At 39.1% G+C, this 26,772-nt stretch overlaps 1 protein-coding gene across 1 annotated transcript in view; it reads left to right on the top strand.

Annotated features, from left to right (window-relative positions):
* Positions 1-26,772, top strand: part of ryr3 (ryanodine receptor 3) — a 107,840-nt gene that overhangs the window by 72,444 nt on the left and 8,624 nt on the right. Inside the window, exons 50-96 of the mRNA XM_062436959.1 lie at positions 493-662; positions 1,936-2,156; positions 3,276-3,366; positions 3,641-3,781; positions 4,401-4,570; positions 4,777-4,855; positions 4,975-5,064; positions 5,348-5,491; positions 6,243-6,305; positions 6,696-6,771; positions 6,955-7,078; positions 7,371-7,486; positions 7,600-7,667; positions 7,753-7,874; positions 8,058-8,107; positions 8,193-8,253; positions 8,368-8,606; positions 8,734-8,815; positions 9,498-9,628; positions 9,730-9,848; positions 10,492-10,690; positions 11,317-11,411; positions 11,681-11,826; positions 11,975-12,062; positions 12,172-12,264; positions 14,415-14,582; positions 14,950-15,009; positions 15,198-15,332; positions 15,857-15,969; positions 17,144-17,528; positions 18,339-18,451; positions 19,209-19,260; positions 19,350-19,409; positions 19,511-19,610; positions 20,333-20,412; positions 20,935-21,011; positions 21,091-21,164; positions 22,181-22,195; positions 23,051-23,131; positions 23,215-23,303; positions 23,417-23,545; positions 23,636-23,740; positions 24,152-24,233; positions 24,451-25,736; positions 25,867-25,919; positions 26,015-26,177; positions 26,313-26,399. Coding sequence (XP_062292943.1) covers positions 493-662; positions 1,936-2,156; positions 3,276-3,366; positions 3,641-3,781; positions 4,401-4,570; positions 4,777-4,855; positions 4,975-5,064; positions 5,348-5,491; positions 6,243-6,305; positions 6,696-6,771; positions 6,955-7,078; positions 7,371-7,486; positions 7,600-7,667; positions 7,753-7,874; positions 8,058-8,107; positions 8,193-8,253; positions 8,368-8,606; positions 8,734-8,815; positions 9,498-9,628; positions 9,730-9,848; positions 10,492-10,690; positions 11,317-11,411; positions 11,681-11,826; positions 11,975-12,062; positions 12,172-12,264; positions 14,415-14,582; positions 14,950-15,009; positions 15,198-15,332; positions 15,857-15,969; positions 17,144-17,528; positions 18,339-18,451; positions 19,209-19,260; positions 19,350-19,409; positions 19,511-19,610; positions 20,333-20,412; positions 20,935-21,011; positions 21,091-21,164; positions 22,181-22,195; positions 23,051-23,131; positions 23,215-23,303; positions 23,417-23,545; positions 23,636-23,740; positions 24,152-24,233; positions 24,451-25,736; positions 25,867-25,919; positions 26,015-26,177; positions 26,313-26,399 — 6,485 coding nt within the window. The remainder of the gene's footprint in view (positions 1-492; positions 663-1,935; positions 2,157-3,275; positions 3,367-3,640; positions 3,782-4,400; positions 4,571-4,776; positions 4,856-4,974; positions 5,065-5,347; positions 5,492-6,242; positions 6,306-6,695; positions 6,772-6,954; positions 7,079-7,370; positions 7,487-7,599; positions 7,668-7,752; positions 7,875-8,057; positions 8,108-8,192; positions 8,254-8,367; positions 8,607-8,733; positions 8,816-9,497; positions 9,629-9,729; positions 9,849-10,491; positions 10,691-11,316; positions 11,412-11,680; positions 11,827-11,974; positions 12,063-12,171; positions 12,265-14,414; positions 14,583-14,949; positions 15,010-15,197; positions 15,333-15,856; positions 15,970-17,143; positions 17,529-18,338; positions 18,452-19,208; positions 19,261-19,349; positions 19,410-19,510; positions 19,611-20,332; positions 20,413-20,934; positions 21,012-21,090; positions 21,165-22,180; positions 22,196-23,050; positions 23,132-23,214; positions 23,304-23,416; positions 23,546-23,635; positions 23,741-24,151; positions 24,234-24,450; positions 25,737-25,866; positions 25,920-26,014; positions 26,178-26,312; positions 26,400-26,772) is intronic.

Genomic DNA, 26,772 nt, shown 5'->3' with positions numbered 1-26,772 from the left:
TCTCACTGCTAGAATCACCTCAGCTCTGCCTGCTGGAGGTGTGTAATAGTGAATAACTGAGGAGCAGCCAGGAATCATCCAGGAGTTAATATCTGTACACTCCCCCGTTTGTGCTTTGCTTATAATCTTATGTGTAGTTATCAGATTACTGTGGGAAAAAAAGAAAAGCTATAAGCAGCAGCAATCACACCAGAAAATTAACTGCACATCCAATTTTCTTTGTGCCGCATTGTAATGAGAACTCAAGCTGTGAATTAATTGACTGAACTCAAAAGGTTTTGCTTTTGTAAAAGGTTTCCACTGTTTATCATGCCTAGATTTACTTTTCCTTAAATACAACCAAACTATCTATCCCTGTTTTTTCTTTACTTAAATAGTCTGAAATACCAGAAAGATCAGATTATAGATAATAGATAGAAATAACAAATTCAGCATTTACAAAAACAACACATGAATCTGAGACTTTGTTTTCTAAAATGTGTTTAACTTCAGATGGCTCAGTGACAGAACCCGACATGGCAGCCTGTTTCTGTCCGGACCACAAGGCACCCATGGTGCTCTTCCTGGACAGAGTGTATGGCATTGAGGACCAGAGTTTCCTGCTCCAGATGTTGGAGGTTGGCTTTTTGCCTGATCTCCGAGCCTCTGCATCTTTGGACACAGTGAGTGCAAACCCCCCCCCCCCCCAAAAAAAAAAAAAAAAAAACCTGCCTAACTTTCAGTACATTGCCTTAGCAACCCTTTTGCTTTTAAACTTCCATTTTATACTCCTTAGCTACCAAAACATTTGTGTCTATTTATTTTATCATCTTTCTCATCTCCATTGTTATTACACTTCTTACTGAAATGATGTTTTTTTAATTTGGTAATAATGCCAGTGCAGGCAGTTATGCTTGGGTTCTCAGTTTGCTCATTAAAGATGTTTGTGCAGAGTGAAATAATCTCAGCAAACAATGAACACTGATTGCTCAGTAATACAATCAGGACAAAGCCTCGTCATGTCTGCCTCCAAATTGTGAGAAGCATTAACATAATCACTGGAAAAATCATTAGATTAGAAACAGTAAACATCTTCTCATCCACAGAAAATGAGAAATGAGCTGATTCGATGTGTTTTTGTATGTTTATGTCTCTGATCAGTAGTTCAACTTATGTGTGTCTAATATTTAGAGACACAACACTCCCTGCTGGGGCAATGTGGGAATCACCAGTGAACCAGTGGATATTTCACACATTTCTCTAAAGGACATATAACCTCTGTCCATGTAGATTATCAAATGTGTTAGTTTAAACAATTATTAATTTTGACATTGTTTAACACAGGTTCACTGTTTCTTTCATAGTGGTGTGAACAAACCCTGAATATTCTGTGTTTGTCAATGAGACATTTTCAGTGAGGGGTGTCAAGTTCGATTTTTTTCATCAGTCTTGTGTTATTCCAGCACTACCAGGTCTGGTTTAACAAGGATGTTTTCTTTTTTCTAGACATGTTCAAGGCTTGTTACCTTGTCATCTTTTTAGATTAATAAAAACTGAATTGTTGTAAAAGAGTCTTTGTTCTTATGAAAAGGGAATGTCATGTTTGTAGTTAGTAGAATGCACTTCACACTATCACCACCAACAAAAGTACAGTTTAAAAATAAGAACATCCAGAAATCTTCCATAAAAAACATTCATATTCATTCATTTACTTTATATTATATATAATTATATTATATATAATTCATTTTCAAACCTCTGTGAATGGGGATAATTAATATTTTTCAGCTCCACTTTAAAAGGGATTTTCTTCTCTGTTAGTGAACCAGGTAGTGTTTCTTTTTGTTCCTGCCAGTAGCCTATAATCACTCCACCCTTCCACTAATCTTTGCCTGAAGACTGCTAGTGCCTCTCCATCCTACAGCTGCTGTGTATCTATTGTTCTCTGTCCAACAGGAGGTGTTGAGCACCACTGAGACGGCGTTGGCCATGAACAGGTACATCGGCTCAGCCCTGCTGCCTCTGCTGACCCGCTGCGCCGCTCTCTTTGCCAACACGGAGCACTACGCACAGCTGATCGACTCCACGCTTCAAACCATCTACAGGCTGTCTAAAGGACGCTCCCTCACCAAAGCCCAAAGGGACGCCATCGAGGAGTGTCTGCTGGCTATCTGCAAGTACGGCCTGCCAAAGCTTTGCTCAGACTCCGCTGAGTGAAAATATTACAGAGGGAGCTGGAGATTTACAGAGGCTGCACACTGCTGTTTGAAACAATTCTACTGTCAAATAGCTTTTCTCAAGCTTTAGTACAACACTTATTGAAAAGCTCTCTCTTCCACCCCTCTTTTTTACATAAACATATAAGTTCCCACACCACTTTACAACAAAGAATATACTGTGCTATTGGAATGATTGACATGTTATAAATTCTGCTCTATTGATGCCAAAGTCAGCATTAGCACCATTATCATTCATGAACTTATTTAGTGTTACAGACACCCCACTTGAACAATCGGAAAACAATTTAAATACATTCCATTAAGGGACATTTAATATTAGGGTTAATTTAACCAGCACCATGGCTTTTATTCACTTAAATAATTGGACATATTTTCACTTTAATTATATGTAAACCAATTTTTAAATTTTATTTTTATTTGTACATATTATTTCTTATTTAATGCAAATTGTCCAATATATTGGACCTGTGTTGTTTTTTCTTCTTCTCTTTTTTACATAAACATATAAGTTCCCACCCCACTTTACAACAAAGAATAACTGCTATACTGTGCTATTGGAATGATTGACATGTTATAAATTCTGCTCTATTGATGCCAAAGTCAGCATCAGCACCATTATCATTCATGAACTTATTTAGTGTTACAGAATGATCATACTGAACATTAAGGATTTTCCCCAAGTAACATTTGGTGATCAGTTTGAAAAACGTTGACCTCTTTTGACCCTGAGTCATGCAGCATGGTGCATACAGTATGTCTGCCCAGTACTTATTCATATTACTATTGGTATTCTGGGCTTCACTGAACGTTTTCCTTCACACTTCATCCTTGAACCTGGTGCTTTTTACACCAAGTCTTTAATATATTCTTGGATATTCTATTTCTACACAGGTGCTCTCCTTGGATTAATTGCACAAGTGAGAATTATATCAGATCAGTGCTGCAATGAATATTACATGAATCTGCATTTAGTTATCAGCTAATATAATATCTAGTCTCTAAACTCTGCTTCAGTATTTTTATGTTTAAGTGATCTATATTTCTGTTATTTTACAGGCATCTACGTCCCTCCATGATGCAGCAGCTGCTCAGACGGCTGGTGTTCGATGTTCCCATGCTCACTGAATACTGCAAAATACCTCTGCGGGTGAGACACTGGACACAGTTTGTTAACCACATTGCGTTTTTGCGTCATGAATACAAAACAATCAGAGTGCATCTCATATTTCACAACCCATCCATCATCCTCATTTCCAGCACGCTCAACTCTCACACTAATAAATCTAATTATCTCCTTGCCAAAGCATTTATATAACACTTGTTGTCTCAATGAATTAGCGCTGTGCAGAAATTGAGGTAACAATATTTTACTACATTTGGACCTGACTTGTTTTATGTTGTCTTATATGTGTGATCTCCAGCTGCTGACCCACCACTATGAGCAGAACTGGAAGTACTACTGCTTGCCGTCTGGTATGGGAAGCTTTGGTATAGCGTCTGAAGAGGAGATCCTCCTCACCAAGAAACTCTTCTGGGGAATCTTTGACTCCCTTTCTCATAAGGTACAACCAGAAACTATTTTTTTAATAGATTATTTATTAAGATAAGATGACAGAATGTGCATGGACTGGCAAATTATTTATGATTTTGGAAAGCTGTATATGTCTCTGAATATTCTGTATCTTGTCTGTGTTTGCCCATTTTCTATGTCTGAGAATAAGAAAGCAGGCGAGGATATATATTCCTTAAATCGCTCTCTGTTGCATAATGTTTTAGTGGTCTTTTGGTGCCTGATTTCAGAAAGCTTTACTCTGTTTCCTGCAGTATTTTCTCTAAAAATCTGGAATTTTCACCCCTCTACTGTGGCTCTCCTGAGAACAGAAAGTTTTTGGTAGTCAGAGGTGGTGAAGTGAAAGCTCAATGAAGTGCTTGTGAGCACTGCAGCTGAGGCGAAGCCGAAACAGATGAATCATTTATCAGTTTGTGACAGGCTGCCACTTGCTGCAGACTTTTTCCCCCTGCTCTCTGGCTTTCATTTTCTCTCCCGCTCCTCTTCTTTTCCCGGCTCCCGCTCTACTCCGTCTGTCCATCTAATAGCTAAGCAGACGTGCTCTCGATGACTGCAGAGAAAATGGCGGGATAATCAGTGTGTTTTACCCCTTCTCCCCGTCTGTTCTGTAGAAGTATGATTCTGAACTTTTCAAAACGGCCAACCTATGCCTGTGTGCCATCGCTGGAGCCCTGCCTCCTGACTTCGTGGATGCCAGTTTAGGGGGTAGTGCAACGCTGGAGAAACAGACGTCAGTGGATGCACAGGGAAACTTTGACCCCAAACCCATAAACACTGCCAAGTGAGTGGTCTGAAAACACACCCACCCACTCACTGACTTACTTAGAGTCAAGGAGATAAAATGCACTAGGTGGAAAATGAGTGTACAAACTGATAGTGTTTTGCCAAATACAAGATATTTGTTAAAAGCTACGAATCAAAGCCTAAAACAAAGCTTTTACCTACTCAAACTTGGATGTAATGACAGATATTATATCTATTTTTCAGCATCTCCCTTCCTGAAAAACTTGATTACATTGCCAACAAATATGCAGAGCATTCCCATGACAAGTGGTCCTCAGAGAAGGTCAGTCCTAGTGTGGTCTCTAATGCATGCTGGCATTTGATTTATGACTATAGATACAGTAGAGACACGAGGAAGGAGCAAAAATAATAGGAATTGAAAACTTGTTTGGTTTCATGCAGGTGTCAGTAGGCTGGAAACAAGGAGACAATGTGGATGAGCACGCCAAAACCCATCCACTGCTGAAGCCTTATAAAGCTCTGAGTGAGAAGGTACATGCACACCTGTACACAGACAGCTGCTGCTAGGAGATTAGAGTTAAACAACTGCTGGTGCCTGATTTGTATATCAAACATAAAGTGGAATACATCTCTAAATATTTCATGTATTATAAGAAATAATTCATATTATTTACTGTATGTATAATTTAAGGCTGCTTCATCAGTTTTTACTGATAGATGAAAGTTTTAGTTATAAAAAACAACTTTGAGTTGCTGTGAAGATGAGGATATAGGGAGAAAGATTTTAAGCCAAAAAGTGATTTGGTTGTGGTAGGAGAGAGAAACATACCGGTGGCCAGTGAAGGAGTCATTGAAGAGCATGCTGGCTATGGGCTGGAACATTGAGAGGACCAAAGAGGGAGAAGCCATCTTCCAACAACGAGAGAGCGACAAACAACGAAAGATCTCAGAGTCTCAGGTATCACCCTTCCCATATGTTTTAAATAATAAGACAAAAGGGCAACGTGTAAAAATGCAGTCTATAACAAAACTTGTAGAATACTACCTCATTCATTCATTTGAAATTACCCAATCCAAAATATTCTCTTTTTTCATCATCTCTGTTAGTGGTCAAATATAATTTTATAAAGGAGCCCTATAAAGGAGCCCCATTTCACAATTACCATAAACCCAAAGCAGTTAAGAAAATTAGTATCACTTTCTGTATCATTACGATACCAAGTAGTGCGTTTAGTGGATTTTCAGCACCATGGACAGCTCAGGAGTCAGTGGTGAAGATTCACTCTGAAGTAAATGCTGGCTTCATTTCTGACAAAAAAAAGAGGTTTCTACATTCAAAAGCTCATAAGCTTGGTCTACATGCAGAAATGTTGCGCACACAAAAAATATATATTGCACTTTATATAGAAAGATGTATTATACTGCATAACTTAATTCAGGTGTTGAAATGGGACTCATTTCCTCTGTTAAGCCGTATGAACTGTCAATCAATACAGAGACAATAAACTCCTATCATCCTGTGCACCAGAGATATTTCCCTAAACAAAGACCACCAAAGAAAATGTTTTATTGGATGCATATCATTCAATGTCAGCAGGAAAAAGTTCATAAAAACACCTTCTTTGTTTTTTTTATAGCTTTGATGTATTTAATGTTTTTCTAATATTAAAATATTGTTCTGTCTGTATTGTCTGCCTCTGACTTTATAGGTTAACGGATTCAGTCCTACTCCGACGGACCTGCACAATGTCACTTTGTCGAGAGAGTTACAGGTTGGTTTTCATTTGACCATTTAACTGTTGTCACATATACACCATGGGAAGCTTGACTTTGGCACAGTGTTGCTTTGAGTTAAATGATAATGTCTGCCCTGAACATAAAGTTTGGGCTGATTGGATTGCCATTAGTTTTGCAGATATGTGGTCATAAAGTGAACTATTGTCATTGTGCTAGATGAATGGTCATGGGATTACTAAAATCTGTAGCCATGAATGTCCATGACCATGAATGTCACCAACAATCAATGTGATAGTTGTTTCAGTGTGGACCAAAGTGGTGGACTGCCACTAGCATGACTAAAAATAGAGCCATAGCAAAAATACAAAACCAGGATTAAAGCATTCAAAATGGATGAAAGGTAAATTTGTTTGCTCTGCTTTCAGGGCATGGTGGAGGTGGTTGCAGAAAATTACCACAACATCTGGGCCAAGAAGAAAAAAACTGAACTCATTAGCAAAGGTATGCAAATGTTCAGGTTAAAAATACACCATTACATTCATCTTACAGTCATTTACTCAGAAGGTGTGAATCATTTGAGTTTTGCACATGATCTTTTTGGAAAGTCCTGCAGTAACTCTGACCACTGATTCATATAGAATACATTTGTGAAATGATTTTTTTGAACTTGGTGTGACCTGCCAGGAGGAGGGACCCACCCACTGCTGGTTCCCTATGACACCCTGACAGCTAAAGAGAAATACAGAGACAGAGAGAAGGCCCAGGATCTCTTCAAGTTCCTGCAAATCAGCGGCTATGTCATCACAAGGTTAACTTCCTTTCACTCCCATTTAGTATTTTATTGTAGAAATAAGTAAAGATTAACAAGCAGGATATCACAACAGCACCAAGTTATATATGCATGTTTACTGTATTGTATACTTACTAAAATGCAGTGATAATTATATATTTTTATTTACAATATTTGGGTTGAAGATTATATTCTAGTAACAATTCTACAGCACTACTGTTCATACAACCCATTTTTTACATGTGTCTAACTTTTGGTATTGCGATGGGGGGTAAAGGAGTCTGATATTTTGGATTCTCTCATGTCACAGAGGTCTGAAGGACATGGAGCAGGACTCATCATCCATGGAGAAGCGTTTTGCCTACAAGTTTCTCAAGAGGCTGCTGAAATATGTCGACTCTGCGCAGGAGTTTATCGCGCACCTTGGTGAGTTTATTGCAATCTTTAAACACAGAGATACACCGAGTAGTAAAAGGTGCGACATTAAACTGAATTTATGATTCTGACCTTGCTATTCAACATGTTTTTTTTAAATCCAGAGGCTATGGCCACCAGTGGGAAGACAGACAAATCACCTCATGACCAGGAAATCAAGTTCTTTGCAAAGGTTTGGAAGTCTGAAATTGAAATGAGCCACTGAAACATAGCTTTTGTCGAGGTTTTGATCTCACAGCTGTATTTCCTCTCTCCAGGTGTTGCTCCCACTGACCGATCAAACCCTTAGCAACCACTTTCTCTACTTCCTGTCCACGCCCAGCAAGAACCTGAGCAGCTGTGGCTGTGCTTCCAACAAAGAGAAGGAGATGGTCACCAGGTACACTGCAGTAACAACACATAATCATGTTATCAGGTTTTGGGGATGACCTCGCTCAAAGAAAGTCAGTCAATAATACACCTCTTTTTTTATTTCTTCCTTTTACTTTTACTTTTCTTCAGCCTTTCTTTGATCTGTCTTGACTTTTTATTCAGTTCTGTTCTTACCTTCCCTCTTTTCCAGCCTGTTCTGTAAGCTGGCAGCTCTTGTCAGACACAGGATTTCTCTCTTTGGTAAGGTTGACCTCTGTCTGTATGCTCGTGTGCCTCTTTGCTTTAAAATCTCTTCCCACATCTACAGTAAATGTTTCTCTCACAGGAAGTGACTCAGCAATGATGGTGAGCTGTCTGCACATCCTCACTCACTCCCTCGACACAAGGTAAGCACATATCATTTTAGATTGTAGCTGTAGGCAGCGTTCTATCAAGCAGAGGTAATTAAAATCAGTCTTTTGAGAACACGTTAACCCCTTGTGTTCCCTCCCTTTTCTCAGGACAGTGATGAAGTCTGGCGCAGAGCTGGTCAAAGCCGGGGTTCGCACTTTCTTTGAGAATGCTGCAGAGGACCTGGAGAAGCTGCTGGAGATGCTCAAACTGGGGAAGTTCATGCAGTCGCGTGCACAGATGAAGAGCGTCAGTCAGAGCATCAACTACGTGACCGTGGCGCTGCTGCCCATCCTCACCGCCTTGTTCGAACACATCGCAACATACGAGTTTGCGGTAGACCTGCTGTGTAAGTTTGTATTTTCAACATTTTCAATAGTAAATTCCATAGATTACAGTTTGTCTTTTCCCACCTGATTATTAAGTTTTGTTTATTGTTAGAAATAGATGTGCTTAATGAAGGTTTTATCTTTCAGTGGATGATGTACAGCTGTCCTGCTACCGGATCCTGACCTGTTTATACTCTTTGGGAACAGGAAAGAATATCTTTGTGGAGAGGTAAAGAGGCCACCCTGGTTTTAAATCATGGAACAGGATGAAAAATTGGCTTTTAGTTGTATTAATGAGCAATGCTGTATAGTTGATCATTAATTTTAAGAATCCTTGGTTAAAGAATAATGCTGCTAGTAATTTTTATGAGCTGTGAGAATTAGCGTCACTGTTTGTGACAAAAGCACAATGTGAAGAACAGGTTTTCTGGCAAGATAACCATCGTATTTTATGAAAGACTATAAAAAGAAAAAGAGTTTTGTTTCCCAGGTGAGAGGACACAACAGAAACACGGAGAGCTGTGAAATGTCACATTAAAATCATAATTCTGTGAGATTAGTCCCTCACTGGCTGTTACACGGCCATAAAACGTCCTCAAAACTGTCATGAATGCAAATTTTCTCACCTTGAGCCGAGTCAAGCTGTAAATTACCAGTGAAAATGTTTGGCGACATCCTTACCTTAGCCCCTTAGCTGCATGGTGAATCAATCCTGATACCATGGGGAGCTCTTTGAGTGCTCTGTGGACCACAGGTACAATGGCAAAAGAATATTAAAGATGGATGTAATTCCAGTAGGCACCAGGAGTTAGAGAAAAAAAAGTATATGAAAACTTTTGGGATGTGTTAACTTATTCATTGTGCATATTATCTTTGAATCACATCGTATATATTTACATGTTGATATGTAGGCATCTGCCAGCATTTGGGGAGAGCCTTGCCACCCTGGTAGCAGCCATGCCCGTAGCGTTCCTGGAGCCTCATCTAAACGCCCACAACCCGCTCTCTGTCTTCAACACCAAGAGCCCTCGAGAGAAGGCCAGTGAGTGTCTGCCTTTAATCCTCATTATTCCATTGTTATAATTATATATGCCTTTTTAAAACACACTTTTGTTACAAAGACTGATGGTGTTTCTTCTGTAGTCCTCAGCATGCCCGACACAGTGGAGGAGATGTGTCCGGAGATGCCTCGTCTCGACAAGCTGCTGAAAGACGTCAATGATGTCTCAGAGTGTGGAGCGCGTTACAGTGACATGCCACAGGTCTGAATTTGCCGATTGGATATTTTGGATGTATAAAAACAGCTGCATTTTTGAGGGATTGGCTCAGGTTTTACCTTGGTTTTTAAAATCTGTTGCTCAGCAGGTTGCCCAACTTAAAGGAAGTACAATACCAAATCACCAGAACCCCCTCTTTCAGTGTTTTAAAGTTTTCCTTTGGTTGGTAGTGAGTGCTGAATATAATGTTACAGTCTAATCAAAATGATAAAGAACCATTTTAAAATTCTTTTTTTTTTTATCCTTCATTAAAATATATATATTCCCATCATTTAGAGCCTCAGTGAACTCTTAAATTTGTGCACATAAAGTTCAAATGTATTACTGTAGGAATACCAACCTCCATTATACATTATACATTTGCAGATTTAGCAAGTGGATTTTGCACCACTTCAGATATACATACTCTTCCAAGACTTTCATATTGACTGTATTTACATTACATACATAAGTACATAGTAAGTACAAATCTAGTGTTTTATAACCTCACAATCAATAATTACTGGAACATCTGGCATATATCATTGGATTTATAATCCCCTTTAGAACTAAAGGTCCCCTATCATCATATATCAATAAGTTCCTGATTGCCTCTTCCATCATCATACCTTTAGCCTGTTTCCTGCAGGTGATTGAGGTGATCCTTCCCATGCTGTGCAATTATCTGTCCAACTGGTGGGAGAAAGGCCCGGAGAACTCGCCTCCAGGTACTGAGTGCTGCACCATGGTGACCTCTGAACACCTCAGCATCATCCTGGGAAACATACTCAAGATCCTCAACAGCAACCTGGGCATTGATGACGCCCCCTGGATGAAGAGGATTGCAGGTTAGTGCTTTTTAATAAGAATCTCTAATTGTAAGGAATTCTCTGATTATGTCAGGTAATATCAAAGACTTTTACAAATGATCACCTTTAAGTAATATGCACATACACTGCAGTAGATGCAGAGTTTTGGTAGAAATAACAATGGTAAAACATAAAAGGTCACAGAAACACTACAGCAAGTTCTTTTAAATTGGGGATCCCATGTGGGAACCTAATTCTAATACAATAAAATTGATTTCTTCTTGTAGAACAGTTGCATTTTAGTGCACATTCCAGCTCAGGAAAGGCCATATATTATAATTGGCTGCTGTGGGGGCAAGTATGCTGAAGCACTTTCTCACATCAGTTTTTAAAACTTTGTTTAAATATTGCTCTTCTTATACATTGACCTACAAGGCAGTTAAGATGTAGGTTGTATTTTGAGAGATTGGCACAAATATGGTGATCTCAAAAAAGCACTAAAATGACACTGATTGATGTAGTCTGACAGTTGTAACAGAGCTGAAGATATCCAGGGACATAAGGGGGAATTTTACCCTTTATGTTCTCAAACTTGGAATCCCAATTTTCTTAAAAAACATCGATCTCTCAGTCAATACTGTATTTTCTATTGTCTCTGTCTCCAGTCTACTCTCAGCCAATCATCTGCAAAGCTGGAGCAGACCTGCTGAGAACCCACTTCCTGCCCACACTGGACAAACTAAAGAAGAAGACTGTTAAGGTGAGCTTAAAATATATATAATGCTATAGTTGGACATTGGATCCAGTGCTCAGTGATACCTGTGGTTAGTTTTGCTGCTGCTCTTTGCTGACAACTTTATGCTCGTACACATCATCGACTGAGAGTAAAAATACCTCTGCATAGCGTCCTGAGAGGGGGAAAACGGATTATCGCCATGGGGTTGGAAGGGCTCATGTGTGAGGACATTTGCACTAATGAAATGATAACAGATTTAAAGGAGATAAGCTGTTCATGTCCTGCAAACACAGGTTGTTACTGAAGAGGAGCTGCTGAAGGCCGACAGTAAAATTGACAACCAGGAGGCGGAGCTGCTCATTCTGGATGAGTTCGCTGTGCTCTGCAGAGACCTCTACTCTTTCTACCCCATGCTCATCCGATATGTGGATAACTACAGGTACACATATATACATGCTGAGCTAGGAGGAGGTTTTATTTAAAGATTTTTGTGGGGAATTCATCTTCAACTGGATGTTTTTGATGCGCTGTCCTGCACAGATGCTCATACTGTAACTCAATCAAATGTCTGTGGTTCATGTTTTCAGGTCTAAGTGGCTGAAAGGGCCTGATGCAGACTCCACTGAGCTCTTCAGAATGGTGGCTGACATCTTCATCCTCTGGTGCAAGTCACATGTAGGTCTCGCCATTACTGAGTACACCAAACTGTTTATTCAGTCGAACGTTTGTGTCACAATGTTTCTTCTTCCCTGATTAACCTATTTTCTCTGTTGTCTGAACACAGAACTTTAAGCGTGAGGAGCAAAACTTTGTGGTTCAGAATGAGATCAACAATTTGGGCTTCCTAACAGGAGAAGGCAATACAAAGATGTCCAAGGTAAACCATGGAATAATACATATGATATGGGTGAATACAAAATTCAAGACATGTATAATAACATCAGGGTTTTAAGCAAGAAAAAAAAGTGAGCCTCAAAATGTTGTCCAGGAGGAAATGTTTACAATGTATTAAATTAAGTAATAATTTAAATCTGCTGTATGCCTGAAATCAGACATGGTGCCTGAGAGCTTTAAACTCTGAGATATGCTAATGATAGTTTATTTGGATTCATTGGAACACGCTCACTAGAGCAGCAAATGAATATTCATCCACAGCTGAAAATAGCCCCCAACAAAGACACTATTTACTCCTGTTTGAGTAACCTTGCCTAAAAACTACAGCTGTAAAGAAATAAATGGGGGAAAAAAATTATATTTATTTTATTTATTTTTAGAAATTATCCTCAGTAGGAATCAGTGGACTCTGACCTCTAACCCTAACCCATAGACAGAGCAGAGAAGTCAAAAAGTACTGACACAGACTAATACATTGATAGCTTTTGACATTTTGTGGGATTTTTTGAGAATAAAAAAAAGAAAAATGCCAGCCTTTTCCTTATAAGATATATATTTTAAAACACCTAAATGAAATAGGCATTGAGTTTTTTTCACATTAAGTCTAATGTCATGTTGACCTCCATGTTTGGCAGAAAGTGAGCTCTGCAAACTAAAAACCTGAATTGAATCTTTATTTGAGATACTTTCAGTAAGGCTGATGTAACTCTCAGGCCTTCCAAGAATAACTCATTGAAAATGGACCTCTTCATTCTGGGAGACATCTGTCACGGTTAATGACCCCTGGAGATCGAGCAATGCACATCTCAATTCTCTCCAGGTTGAAATTGGACTTCATCGTTCTCTCTCTCTCTCTCTCTCTCTCTCTCTCTCGTTCTCTCTCTCTCTCTCTCTCTCCCTCTCCCTCTCTCTGCTTCCCTTTGTCAGCACTTTGGCAAAGCTCAACCTGAATACTTAGTTTGACAGGATCCCCAGACATTCAATTCTTACCACTGTATTTCACACACTTTGTTAATGAAAGGCAGGAAATCCCTCCGAGCCCTTTTTTCCTGTGTTTTTAATAGATCCCTTGACATGTGCTGAACAAGCTGAATATGTTGACGTAAGATGTTCTACAAATCAACTGTAGAAGTTCACACCTCTTAAATTCCCCTCTACTACCAAAGCTTTACGACGTATGACATTTGTTGTAGTGAAGTCATATATCTGGATTTTGACAGTGTTTGGTCCAGCAGGCACTCAGCTGGCTGTCACTGAGAGACTTTGATGTTTATTTGTTTTGGCAGAGCTGGACGCTTTATTTCTTTGCACTCTTGGGTGATTGGATGGGTGGATGGGTGGATGGGTTTGACGTAATCACTCACAGTGAATAAAAGCTGCTCAGCTCTTGATCTTGCAGGATCCTGCTTGTTAAGTGACGTATAATGAAGCACCTTCTGTCCCCCAATATGTGATTCATCTTAATCCATGGCTGGAAGGTGAAATACACTTTTTGTCTCCCCTGAAAGCAAAGTCACTGCAAATCAGTCAGATTTGGGGGCTACATTTGGTTGGAGAGCTACGTTTTAAATATGTATATTCATTATATATTAATATTTCAAAGTGTTATATATTAATATTTATGTTTATATGTCAATTAAGAAAAGGTACATTTTTGAAAGTTGTCTGATATACAGTACATAAAGGCATTAATTAAGGATTTTTTTTAAACATTGAAGATTTGATCATTAGTATTTATTATTAGAAATACAGAAACAATTTAGAATGTATAGTAATAATAAATCATGTATTTTTACACAATGTGTCTATTAAAATCTATTTTTATTGTATGATGGGACACAACATACATATATTTTATATACAGTCCATTACAAAACACAAGAAAGTTTGTATAAATAAAATAAATGGCACAAACTTAACTTTCCTATTTGTTTCAATATATTGATGGACTGATTTAATTTTCTTAGGAAGTGCTACATCCCCATTTGAGGGGAAGACCGAATTTTTACTTTCTTGAATAAACTGAATAAAATCAAATCACACGCTATACATTACACAACAGAGAAGATATTCCTTTTTGCTCTCTAAACTCACGATCAAGTTGGTTAAGCTGCTCTTTGTGTCTATCTGCAGTCAGGTGGGGACCAGGAGAGGAAACACAAGCGTCGGCGTGGAGAATACTACTCCATCCAGACCTCTCTGATCGTTGCTGCACTGAAAAAGATGCTGCCCATCGGTCTCAACATGTGCACCCCAGGCGACCAGGAGCTCATCTCTCTGGCCAAGATACGCTACAGTCTGGTGAGCTCCTTTAGCATTTAACTAAATACTGATATGTTGTTAGTAGGCAATCCTTATATTCAATCATATTAAGTTACTTTAGGATTTTAATTCACAGATAGATAATTTTCATGAAATCGGGTGTGTAAAGTTAAAAGTTAATGTTGTACATCTAGAGAATATAGTCTTCTATCACAGTACATCTTTCAGTCAGTATGGTCTCTTTACCACCGGTTTAATCTCCTAACATGCCACACTTTCTTCAGATGCTTACTGTATATGACTTGTCCTTTTTAAGTTGTAAGATGTTTATAAAAAAAATTACAAAATTAACCTTTTCACACATTGTGCATTAACTCAACCTTGCATCTTTTTCTATGTTTCTTAGAAAGACACAGATGATGAGGTGATGGAGCACTTGCGTCAGAATCTCCATCTTCAGGAAAAGGTGAGCTTAATATTGAAACATCATTATCAAAAAATCTGTACATTTATTTACATATTTAATCATACAGGCTTTCTGTGTAGGAATAAGCAGCAACAGCAGCAGAAGTAATCATAGATTTTTGTCTTTACTACTGTTTAAATGTAATTTCTTGTGGTTTATTCATTGATGTGATTGTTATTGTGTCGCAGTCTGATGACCCAGCAGTCCAGTGGCAGTTGAACCTGTACAAAGACGTGTTGGTGAAGAGCGAGGAACCAGAAAACCCAGAACACACAGTGGTCAGAGTCCAGAGCATCTCTGCTGCCGTTTTCCATCTGGAGCAGGTAAAAACACAGCCTGAACCTTTATTTCAGCTCACACATCAACATTGCATGGCATGAAAATATATAATTAGATCAGACATATCTAACAGCTGATTGTAATAGGTGACAGGAAGTAATGATGGGTAGCAGTGTTATGATCTGTGAATGAATCAGTTAGTCCACAAAAAGCAACCAACAACAATTTTGATAATGAATTAATTGTTAAAGTAATTTTTAATGAAAACATTCTCTGGTTCCTGCCTCTCTAATGTGATAATTATCAGTTTTTCTCTATTTTATATTATTTTAAATTGAACATTTTTTGGGTTTTAGGCTAATTGATTGATCAAAAAAGTAACCTACAGATGAATAGATGATGAAATAGACAGTAGTTGAAGTCTCAATGCTTTGTACGTTATACCTAGATAAAACTTTGTGGATTATAACAATTTGCAAGGTATTATCTAAATAAATGCTGCACAAAATATCTTAAATCTTAACTGCACAAATCTGTGTTTCACTGTTGTTCTTTCCCTGTGGCTCAGGTGGAGCTGCCTCTGAGGAATAAGAAGTGTGTGTGGCAGAAGCTGCTGTCCAAACAGCGTAAACGTGCTGTGGTGGCTTGCTTCCGCATGGCTCCCCTCTACAATCTACCCAGGTGAGTCTCCCGTACACCCGGCTCTCTTCTGGCGCTGTTACACAATGTCAATAATTATACTGACATGAACTATTTAAACAACCCAGTAAAGACATTGCTTTGTTTCAATCTAACTGTACATAACAAACAATCACCAAGTAGTCGTGGGGGGGGGGGTTCGGGGCATTTTCTTTCTTGATTATGTTCCCATGTAAACCCCTCATCACCGCCCTAATGAGATTCTCTCCTCTGTGTTGTTTTCTTGCATAACACTACCTCATCCTCCCTCAGATACAAAAATAATAATTACTTCCTGAATGGCTATCGGGAGGTTTGGCTGGAAAGGGCGTTCAAAGCCTCCAGCTTTGACCGCCTGTTCTCCCTGCTGACGGTAATGTGAAACTACGGGGCGAATGCTTCATCTGTTCAACCCCCCCTTCATCCACCAGGCTATGGACCGATACCTGCCTAGCAACCAATTGTTTCTGCACTGTTGATTCTGATTGGTCAGCTAGAATGAGCCCAGAATTGAACTGAAACAAACTTATTTGGAAAAGTGGAAACACACTGCCAGCTGCAGGCTTCTGTTTCATTTCAGGTGTACCCTGAAGGAAGGAATGAAGAGAAGGAAAGAAGAAGAAAGAAAGAAATCTATTGCATACAATCATGACTTTCAATAGTAGTTCATAATATTATGCTTAATAGTAATATACTACAAAGAAAGCTGTTTTATGTTATCGTACTTCCTGCTATATGATTTTAAAGATTTGTTTTTCATCTGACATTTTCTCAAAGGTTGTGCAGTTTTACAACACATCTGTGTGTCTTTGATCAGGAAAACATCTGTATCTGTAAATCTGATAGTAGCGAGAAAAAAAAGTTGTTGCTGCAGATGCTCAGATGTGTTAGAAAACTGCATATCCCACCGAAAGTGTGCATGTTCCTCTAATGAATTTCACAACTGAACCACAGTTATTTAAGAGACTACATGTGACCAGTCAGAAGAGCCAGTGGGTCCCACATTGACCGATCACCACCCTGCCTGAAATGCACTTCCTGTAACCCCCTTCCTCCCCCCTACATCTCTCCTTCCTGTCTCCTCCAAAACTCACCAGAACCCACCCTAATGCCACTGTACCTCCCTCCCCACTCCCCTCCATTCCTCCCCACCTCCCCTCACCTCCTCCCCCCCCAGGCATCGCGCTATCAACTTCTTCATCCCGGCCTATGAGAGACTATGGATAGAGGCAGAGGAGTACTCCTTTGAGGAGAAGCTAGTTCAGGATCTGGCAGTAAGTACTGGGCTCGCCTTGCCCTCGCCCCTCGTGCCCTGCGTTGGCACCCCTCTGCCAGTCCTGTCTGCCGAATGCTTCTTTAGCTCCGCGCCTGTCGAGCCTTGGGAGCGTGCCCGGGTGGGGACGTCGCCCAAAGCACCCAGGGGCCCCCGCTCTAGGCGTACAAAACCCTTCAAACAGAGATCCGTCAGGGGTCAGAGGCTGCATGACCAACTCAGGAGACACAGGGGCAGCTCCGGCGCTCGCAGCTCTAGAAAAGCAGGCTATGCCTTTCTGACAGCAGTGGTAAGGAGGGCCTTTCACTAGGAGACTGTCACTAGCTGTATGGCTGTCAGATCTGGATCCAACCCATCAGTTGTCTTTTCGCTGTACTCTGTAAGTCTGTAGTGTGAGTGTGAAGGTGACCTTATAGTACGTCCTGTGGCCGTGGCGTCAGTGGCATGCTTGCGTAGTCATGTGAAGATCACATTTCATATTAGATCTTTGTATGCAGATGTGCAGCAAACTCATCAAGACCCTGTAACTTTGCCATTGAAAGAGCACAGCCTTTAGATATAGTCGCTCAAATAATCAGATCATTCACTGTTCGGGAAGATTATAATTTTTTTATAAGTAGCTTAATTCTAGAAAACTGTCAGAGTAGTTTGGACTCTTGGAGTAGTTTTGATAGCCCCTCTTTGTCAGACTCCTGTACTGTCAGCTTCATTCTTCATGTTCAAAGTCATATCACCATATGGCTTACTGCGTGCATCTGTTTGCTGTAACATGCATGCGTTTGAAAAACTGGTTCCAACACTGTTCATTCTCCAATCTCATCTTAACTTCCTGGTCCTGCCCTCTCCATGGATCACCGGGACATGACAAAAAAAAAAATCTCACCTGCATGCCGATGCTAGTTCAATGTTCATTGATTCATTTCAGTGTTTTTGACAAAAATGTGTGAATGGGCACAATTTTCTGATATTGAAAAAATGTCGATGAACTTGAAGCTGTGATGAGGTGATTTCTTGTAAGAAGAGAGAATGAATGAATAGCAATCAGATAAAAGTTGAGCAGAGCTAATTGTTCGCACCTGTGGACCCCCCCCCCCAGCAGAAAACCCCCATGAAGATTGTGGAGGAGGAGGAAGAGGAAGAGGCTGAGATCCAGCCAGACCCTCTTCACCAACTCATCCTCCACTTCAGTCACAACGCTCTGACAGAGAGAAGGTATATAGTAGGTCATATAGTATAGACACGGTTGGGAAAGTTACTTTGGAAATGTAATAGGTTACAGATTACTAGTTACCCTATTTAAAATGTAATATGTAAAGTAACTATTTCAATTACTTAAAGTATTGTAACGTTTTACATTTGATTACTTTTTGATTACTTTTCTGGAGATCATTTCTTATAAAGCAACATTTATCTCTCATGTGAAAATGTATTCATTAGTTCATGTAGATTTTGGAATATAAAATAAAAATATTTTATGAAAAAAGTCAAAAGTCTGACATGAGCTTAATTGGTACTGACACCATTTAAGCCCATTTGTGTTCCAAATAAGCCCACGTCATGATTTATTTACTAAATATAAAATAATTACTATTTTCAAAGAATAAAAAACAGCAATGTGTGTGTGTGTATATATATATATATATATATATATATATATATATATATATATATATATATATATATATATATATATATATATATATTCAGTAACATGTTTTAAAAAAATGAGGAAAAAAACCCTCCTGAGCAAAATCTTAAAGGCCTGACTTCAGATGTAACCTCTCCTTTGTAATCATCAACATTTTCATCAGTAACTGTAATTTAATTACAAAATAAATGTAAGTGCAATCTGTTAGTTACTGAGAAAAATGTACATAACAACATAATGTTGTTATGTGTAACTATGTTTGCTCATAAAAACACAGTGATTCAGTCTGACTTGATTTTATCTTCCTATCCTCCTTTTCAGTCACTTGGAAGAAGATTCTTTATATATTGCATATGCAGACATGATGGCAAAGGTAGTGGCCTTTTATTCTCTTCTTCTCCATAAATAATTGCTGCTACAATGTGCGTTAAGGTTTTTTGACGTTGATCTCTTTGTTCTCAGAGCTGTGCTGAGGATGATGAAGAAGAGGAAGAGGAAGAAGGGAAAGAGAAGACATTTGAGGTACAGTCTCCTGAATAATGTCAGACTCATTAAAAAAAAAAAAGTCCCTTTTGCCAATAACTACATGTGTGCTTGTGTGGTGCCTGTGTGTCGGCCCTCAGGAAAAAGAGATGGAAAAGCAGAAGATCCTGTATCAGCAGGCGAGGCTGCATGCACGTGGGGCTGCTGAGATGGTGCTGCAGATGATTAGCGCCAGTAAAGGTAATGGTGGTTTGATTGTTTCTGCTCCAGTCAACTAGGCAGCTAATTTACTGTCTTATGCAAAGTGATGTCCCCAAGAGTAAACAGGTAGGCAGTCAACATTTTAATGGCAGTAACCTTTATCTACATGCTTCTATAAGCACTTGAAGCTGACAGACTAACAGTGAACTTAAAATGAATTATAGATTATCCACCAGTGTGATCCACAGACATGAAGGTTCCTCTGTGTCAACAAATGCATAAAATTAAAATAATAAAACTAAGTAAAACAAAAAGTCTGTGTTTATTTATCAGAAATTCTTTCAACTGAATAGATGTGGTGGATGCACAGCTGCCACCCAAAATTGCTGTAATTATTCTCATTTCAGCAGGGAGTTTTAGCACCACACAGTTTTGTTGACAAGAAAAAATTACAGGGAAGCATTGAATACTTGAGTTTCTGGAGTAAAATTGTCTTATGGCACAAAAACCTAATGGACACATCAATTTAAAAACACTATTTGGGTAATAATAGTAAAAGAAACAAATGTATTGAAATTAATCAAATCCTTCATGAAGCCCTTGATCACGTGTAGTCTATTATTAGTACTGTGGACTATCTACATATATACAGTCCTGTATATGCATATGCACGTGTTGTTTTCACATTAATCCATTAAAGGCCCCTCAGGTTTTGACTGGCTGATTGGCAACTTTTACTATTTACCTTCCTCTGTCGTCAGGTCGTCTGGGCCCCATGGTGACCTGCACCCTCAAACTGGGAATCTCCATCCTAAATGGAGGCAATGTGCAAGTTCAGCAGGTGAGGTGGTATCACTTTGTCATCCAGCATTGATCTGCACCAGCTGCAGAATGATGGTAAAGGTAGCATGTGGTTTTGAAGGGAGGATTAAAAAAAAAAAAAAAACTTAATTGAAATTGTCTGTTTAAAAACACAGGAAAAATGTCCAAAAAATTAATATATATCCAAAAATAGCGAGAGGGACAAGTGCAGGACATTCCCAAAGTTCAACAGTTGAAGTCTTTGCCTTGCGTTGTCTGGCTGTGGACAGTTCCATTATGACCACATCTTGAAAATATCGTACCCTCTTTGCTTTGGAAAGATTGTGTGGTGTAATCCATCTTTAAACAAGCAGTTCCTTTGCTGCGGTTAGGCCCGCCAACAGCAACTGGTGGTGTGCTCTAATAAAGTCCACAGCTGAGTCATCAATCAACAACAATCCTTTTCCATCCCTCACCAAGCAGTATGTGATAATGGTTTCATCCATGTTAAAACAAAACGGAAAGGAAGGACGTTTAATGATGTTCTTTCCTCTTTTCCCAGAAAATGCTTTATTACTTGAAAGAGAAAAGAGATGGAGGCTTTTTCAAGAGTCTCTCTGGTCTGATGCAGTCTTGCAGGTAGGTTCTGTGATCTTATCCGGGCTACAAAAATTAGACATCAGGTCCTTATATTTGACATTTTAATTTCCTCCCCCAGTGTCTTGGACTTGAATGCATTTGAGAGGCAAAATAAAGCAGAAGGACTCGGCATGGTGACAGAAGAAGGTTCAAGTAAGTGAAAAGATGTTTTATTTAGATGCACTATTTGAAATTCCACCTATTTTTGTCAATTATTTTTTCCGTTGCCCTCTTAGCTTCACATTTTTCACGTTTTATTTCAATATTCAATGAGTGCTCCCTGTTGAGACACCTAATTTTACTCTACATTAAATAAGATTCAACCCTTCTCTCTCCTCTTACAGTGGCTAATGCTGAACCATGATAACTGTATAACCTGTGTCCATTGTCCACAAAGCTGTTAATAAATGCTAATTCCTAATTATTAGTTTCTGTTTCTGTACCCTGTTAGATAAAATAATCAAAATTTCATTGTCAGCAATGTGAATTTTGATGAGCACAAATAGTTTGCTGCGTGTGCTGCAGTCTATTAGTCACAGAAATGCCAACGTTGTGTCTTTAACCTCTTTTTTGCAGTAATAAAAAAACAAAAGTGAGATGTTTATATTAAATGTAACTATGTAGTTTATAGCATGGGATTTAAAATAAATTAGTATTAGATAGTTAGGTATTTAGATAGTTATGGTAGGTATTGTGGTGTAAGATTATCCCTTCATCTACTACAAAGCAGTGAACATAAAGTAATAGAGGACATGGTCCAGCATTAATAAAATACCTCCCGTTTCTGTCCAACTAGCAACATAAACAATCTTCACTTGACGCTTTTCACATCAGACAATGTCCGTCTTTTCATCATTCAGTCCCCTGCGAAACATCTCCACCAAGTTCTGTGTTTAACAAGTCACTGTTACTACTTGTGTCTCTGTTACCGTTATGAATTTTTTACCATTGACTAAAGTTGGTACTCATCTTGTCAGAAATACAGTGTAGACAGCCCAGGCCTATGATTTTGCCGTCTAAAAAGTCTTTTTAACTGCATGACTTTGTTTTTCACTCGGAGCCAGTATATTCATATCTTTGTATTGTAACTCAATGTCCTCTCTTTTTGCTTATGTCTTCGTGTATTGTTTGTCTCCTTCCTCTCATTTAAAAAAAACCATCGATGGCAGTCCACACTCAGCGGGGTAAATAGCAAATTTAGATCATCCTGATATGGCTATGCTTCCACCCTGAATGTCTTCTTCATATCTGTGGTCCATACTCCTTGCTTTCTTTGGTACCCAGCCTCTCCCTTCCCCATGCCCAGATGGAACACACTGTGCATGCCGACTGATAAGAATGTACACAGAAAGTGGATCCTCAGAATCCATTGCCTGTTCTTTGTGTTATTATTGTTCCCATTCCCTTCATGTTAACATTTACTAATGCAAATCCTATTACTTAAATCATTCTAAGGCTCTCAGTGCCACCTCCCAAAGGTTTAACTGAAGCTTTGTGGACTCTTCCACAACCTAAGCAAAGCTTTGTCTTGCTTTGGACTTAGGGCCTATTTCACAAAGCTGGTTTCCACGTAGATGTTTAACTTTCACATGGTTTTATCTGCTCACACAAATGTACTTTACTCATTTTGTATAGTTCTGTTGACTGGATTATCTGGATAATTCTTAAAGTGAATTATTGTAATCTTGTATGTCCTCTGCTCTTTTTTTGAAAAGATACTCCTCTTCAGGCCCAATCCTGGCCTGCATGTGAAAGTTATCAGGCTTCCTCCAGCTTATGGAAATGTCCTAGTGTTTCACTGTTTTTAATTAAGAGCATTTTAACAAAACATTCTTTGGATTCAGTTTTGAACCTGAAATCTAAAGGCCCTGGACTTCAAAAAAGTTTTGAACATGAAACTTGTCCTGCTTGCCTCATGAATTGCTTCTGAGGGGAGTTTCTCATAATATTAGACCTCCTCATAATGAGTCAATAAAAACGTTGTATTTAAGACTTTGTGGTGTTGCAGCTCAGTTCACCAAAGTGTCCTCTCTCACAAGGTTCTAAGGTGCTACAGAATGATGAGTTTACTAAAGATCTGTTCCGGTTTTTGCAACTTCTGTGTGAGGGGCACAATGGAGGTGAGTAACTCTGTATTTAAGTGTTTGCGTTGTTCACTGGTCCAAGAGAGAACCCAGAATTAGAAAATATTACTCTCTTTCAGATTTCCAGAACTTCCTGAGAACCCAAACTGGAAACACAACCACAGTCAACATCATTATCAGCACTGTGGACTATCTGCTCCGTCTTCAGGTGTGGAAAACACAAATCTAGAGCCATATAAACGGCATCTCCATCTTTCTTATTAGTGTTCTTTGTGATCATTGTTATTTTCAGCAGTTTACTAATGTCATCCTCCTCTTCAGGAATCTATCAGTGACTTCTACTGGTACTACTCTGGCAAAGATATCATTGATGAAACCGGAAGACTCAACTTCTCCAAAGCTTTAGATGTAGCCAAGCAGATATTCAACTCACTGACTGAGTATATTCAGGTATGAAACTCATCCCTTAATCAACAATCTTAAATCCACAGTAAAGAGATGGTGATTAATAAAATATTAATTTCCCATCATCTCCTCCAGGGCCCGTGTATTGGGAACCAGCAGAGTCTGGCTCACAGCAGATTGTGGGATGCAGTTGTGGGCTTCTTGCATGTATTTGCCAACATGCAGATGAAGCTATCTCAGGTACAATAGACCTTTCATCGCTTTTGTGTATAAAGCCTTGTCTTGTAAAAAATAAAAAATGAAAGAGTCAATCGTATTAACTAACCACAATCTCATATCATGAAGTACATTAACAGGTAACCCACTGTGGCTGGAACATAGTGTGTTGTAACAGGAAATATGCAGCTGTGTAGTTGTGTATTTCAAATCATATATTTCATGTATGCACTTAAGGATATCACAAAGATGACACGTTTTGCATCTGTCAGTGTTGGCCAGTATTTTCTGGTTGAAAAAAAATGGTTGAAGTTTGTTCAGCTATGATGTAATCTTGTAGTGTTGTACATTTGGAATGTTAACAACAGTGTTTTTTCTTTGGGAAAACTCCTCCAGAGTAAAGCTTTTAATAAAAAGGCTCTGATCTCCTTGTAGGATGCCAGTCAGATTGAGCTGTTGAAAGAGCTGATGGATTTACAGAAGGACATGATTGTCATGTTGCTGTCTCTGCTAGAGGGTAAGATCCTGAAACTGATATAAAAAAAAGACAAAACACAATATTGATCATTGATGGGAACATTTTAGGCTATTTGTTGCTCTAAAACCTCAGACTACAAAAGAAATGTTGAGATAGTTCTAGTAAATGTGTGGACTGTTTTAAGTCCAAGTTGTTAAGTATATAATGCAAAGTGTTTGAGTATAATCACTCAAATGAATGTGTGTTCTCTGCCCAGGTAATGTGGTGAATGGAACAATTGGAAAGCAGATGGTTGACACCCTGATGGAGTCATCTAGCAATGTTGAAATGATCCTCAAGTTCTTCGATATGTTCCTCAAGCTGAAGGACCTGACCACCTCAGAAAACTTCAGGGAGTACGATCCCGATTGTAAGGGCATGATCTCAAAGAAGGAGTTCCAGAAGTCCATGGAGAGCCAGAAGCAGTATTCCCAGTCAGAGATTGAGTTCCTGCTCTCCTGTGCAGAGACCGATGAAAACGACATGTTCAATTACAAGGAGTTTGTAGAGCGATTCCATGAGCCAGCCAAAGATATCGGCTTCAACGTGGCAGTGCTGCTGACCAACCTATCTGAACACATGCCGCGTGACTCCAGACTTGCCACCTTCTTAGATTTGGCAGAGAGCGTGCTTAGCTACTTTGAGCCATATCTGGGACGTATTGAAATCATGGGTAGCGCAAAACGCATCGAGAGGATTTACTTTGAGATCAGCGAATCCAGCCGGGAGCAGTGGGAAAAGCCGCAGGTCAAAGAGTCCAAGCGGCAGTTCATCTTTGATGTGGTCAACGAGGGTGGCGAGAGTGAGAAGATGGAAATGTTTGTTAATTTCTGTGAGGACACCATCTTTGAGATGCAGCTGGCTTCACAGATCTCTGAGCCAGACGAGGCTGAACAACCTGAGGAGGACGAAGAGGAAGAGAGATACAACATCCTGGAAGAATTGACTGCAGAAGAAGAATGCGCCTTGGAGTCTGCCTCAGCCTTCACCACTGCATGCCGCTCAATCAAGAAGAAGATCGGCCACGTCCGCCAAATTATTTCTCTTAAGACTATCCGCAAGCAGCTCAAGAAAGTCAAGAAACTGAGCATCAAGGAGATTATCACTGGCTTCTTCTCCTTCTTCTGGATGCTCTTCACCGGCTTCTTTAAGAAAATCTATAGCTTCATCTTTGGTTTCTTCCACCTCATCTGGTCATCCATGTTTGGCGGTGGTCTTGTTGAGGGAGCCAAGAACATAAAAGTGACAGATATTCTTGGAAACATGCCTGACCCAACCCAGTTTGGCATCCATGGAGATGTGATAGAAGGAGAGAAAGTGGAGGCCATAGAGACAGCAGGAAACTTAGACACAACCATGGCACCACCAACGGACATAGGAGAGGCCGACATGATGATGGAGATGCTGACTGGGTCTAAGAAGGATACTGGAAAACATGTGGAGCTAGGCCTGGGTGATGTGTCTGAGCTGACAGCAGAGACCTCAACTACAGAACAAAAGAAGGTTTGTGGTCACAAATTTAAAAAAACTGTTCATCTCTCTTCTAAATAAAATATAAGTCCTATAGATACTTGCTATCAGCACCTCCATCCAGTCCTCCTGAGCTACAAGTATTATTTTCACTTTGATACAGAACGTTGCTGCTAAGCCTGTCCAAAGCCCTGAGAGTGAACCAGAGAAAGCAGAGTGAGTAATACTTAGAGATAGGAAAAAGTAATAATATAGTAATAATATAAAACAAAAAAGAACTGCAAAATAAAAGACAAATATGGCTAATACAGCACAGAGAACCAGGAGAAGGAGGACAAGCCAAAAGAGGAAGAAGCTAAGGAGCCAGTTGCCGAGGAAAAGCCCAAATCAAGATCCAGTCAGTCTAAAGAGGAGTCACCTGCCTTCATGTCAAGTATCTTTGCTGCTCTGGATGTCTATCTGAACAAGATGCTGGTGAGCCCTGACACAATATATTCCATCTTTTAAATCGTTTTATAAAGATTTTTCAATATTTCTTCAAACATAGAGAGATAATTGTAAAGTAGTCAGTAGTTTGCCTCACTGTTAATCAAACCTTTTTCCTTACAGAACTATCTGGCTCGTAACTTCTACAATCTGCGTTTCCTGGCTCTGTTTGTGTGTTTTGCCATCAACTTCATTTTACTCTTCTACAAGGTAATGCAGTAACCAACACCAACGGATAAAGGATTCAGAGTACATTCGACAATTTGGTATTTAGACTGGTCCTTGTCCAGACATCCTGAGATTAGTATTTTCTGGATTTTATGCTGAAATGTATATAAGGAGGGTTCCTGGTTACAGTAGTCTTCTTCCTTTCAATAGATGCTATGTAGTATTAGCTAACCAACAGCCCACTATATGAACTTGCTACAGAGGTTCCAAGGTAGAGGTACTTCTGTAATGGTACAAAAACACAATTTTTTTAAATACCTTGCTTTCAGGAAGATGTGTATATATATATATATATATATATATATATATATATATATATATATATATATATATATATATATATATATATATATAT

Source organism: Scomber scombrus, chromosome 17 (assembly GCF_963691925.1).
Source record: "Scomber scombrus chromosome 17, fScoSco1.1, whole genome shotgun sequence".
Classification (NCBI taxonomy): Eukaryota; Metazoa; Chordata; class Actinopteri; order Scombriformes; family Scombridae; genus Scomber; species Scomber scombrus.
The sequence above is the reverse complement of the archived record's forward strand: the minus strand, read 5'-3'. Positions and strand labels throughout refer to the sequence as shown.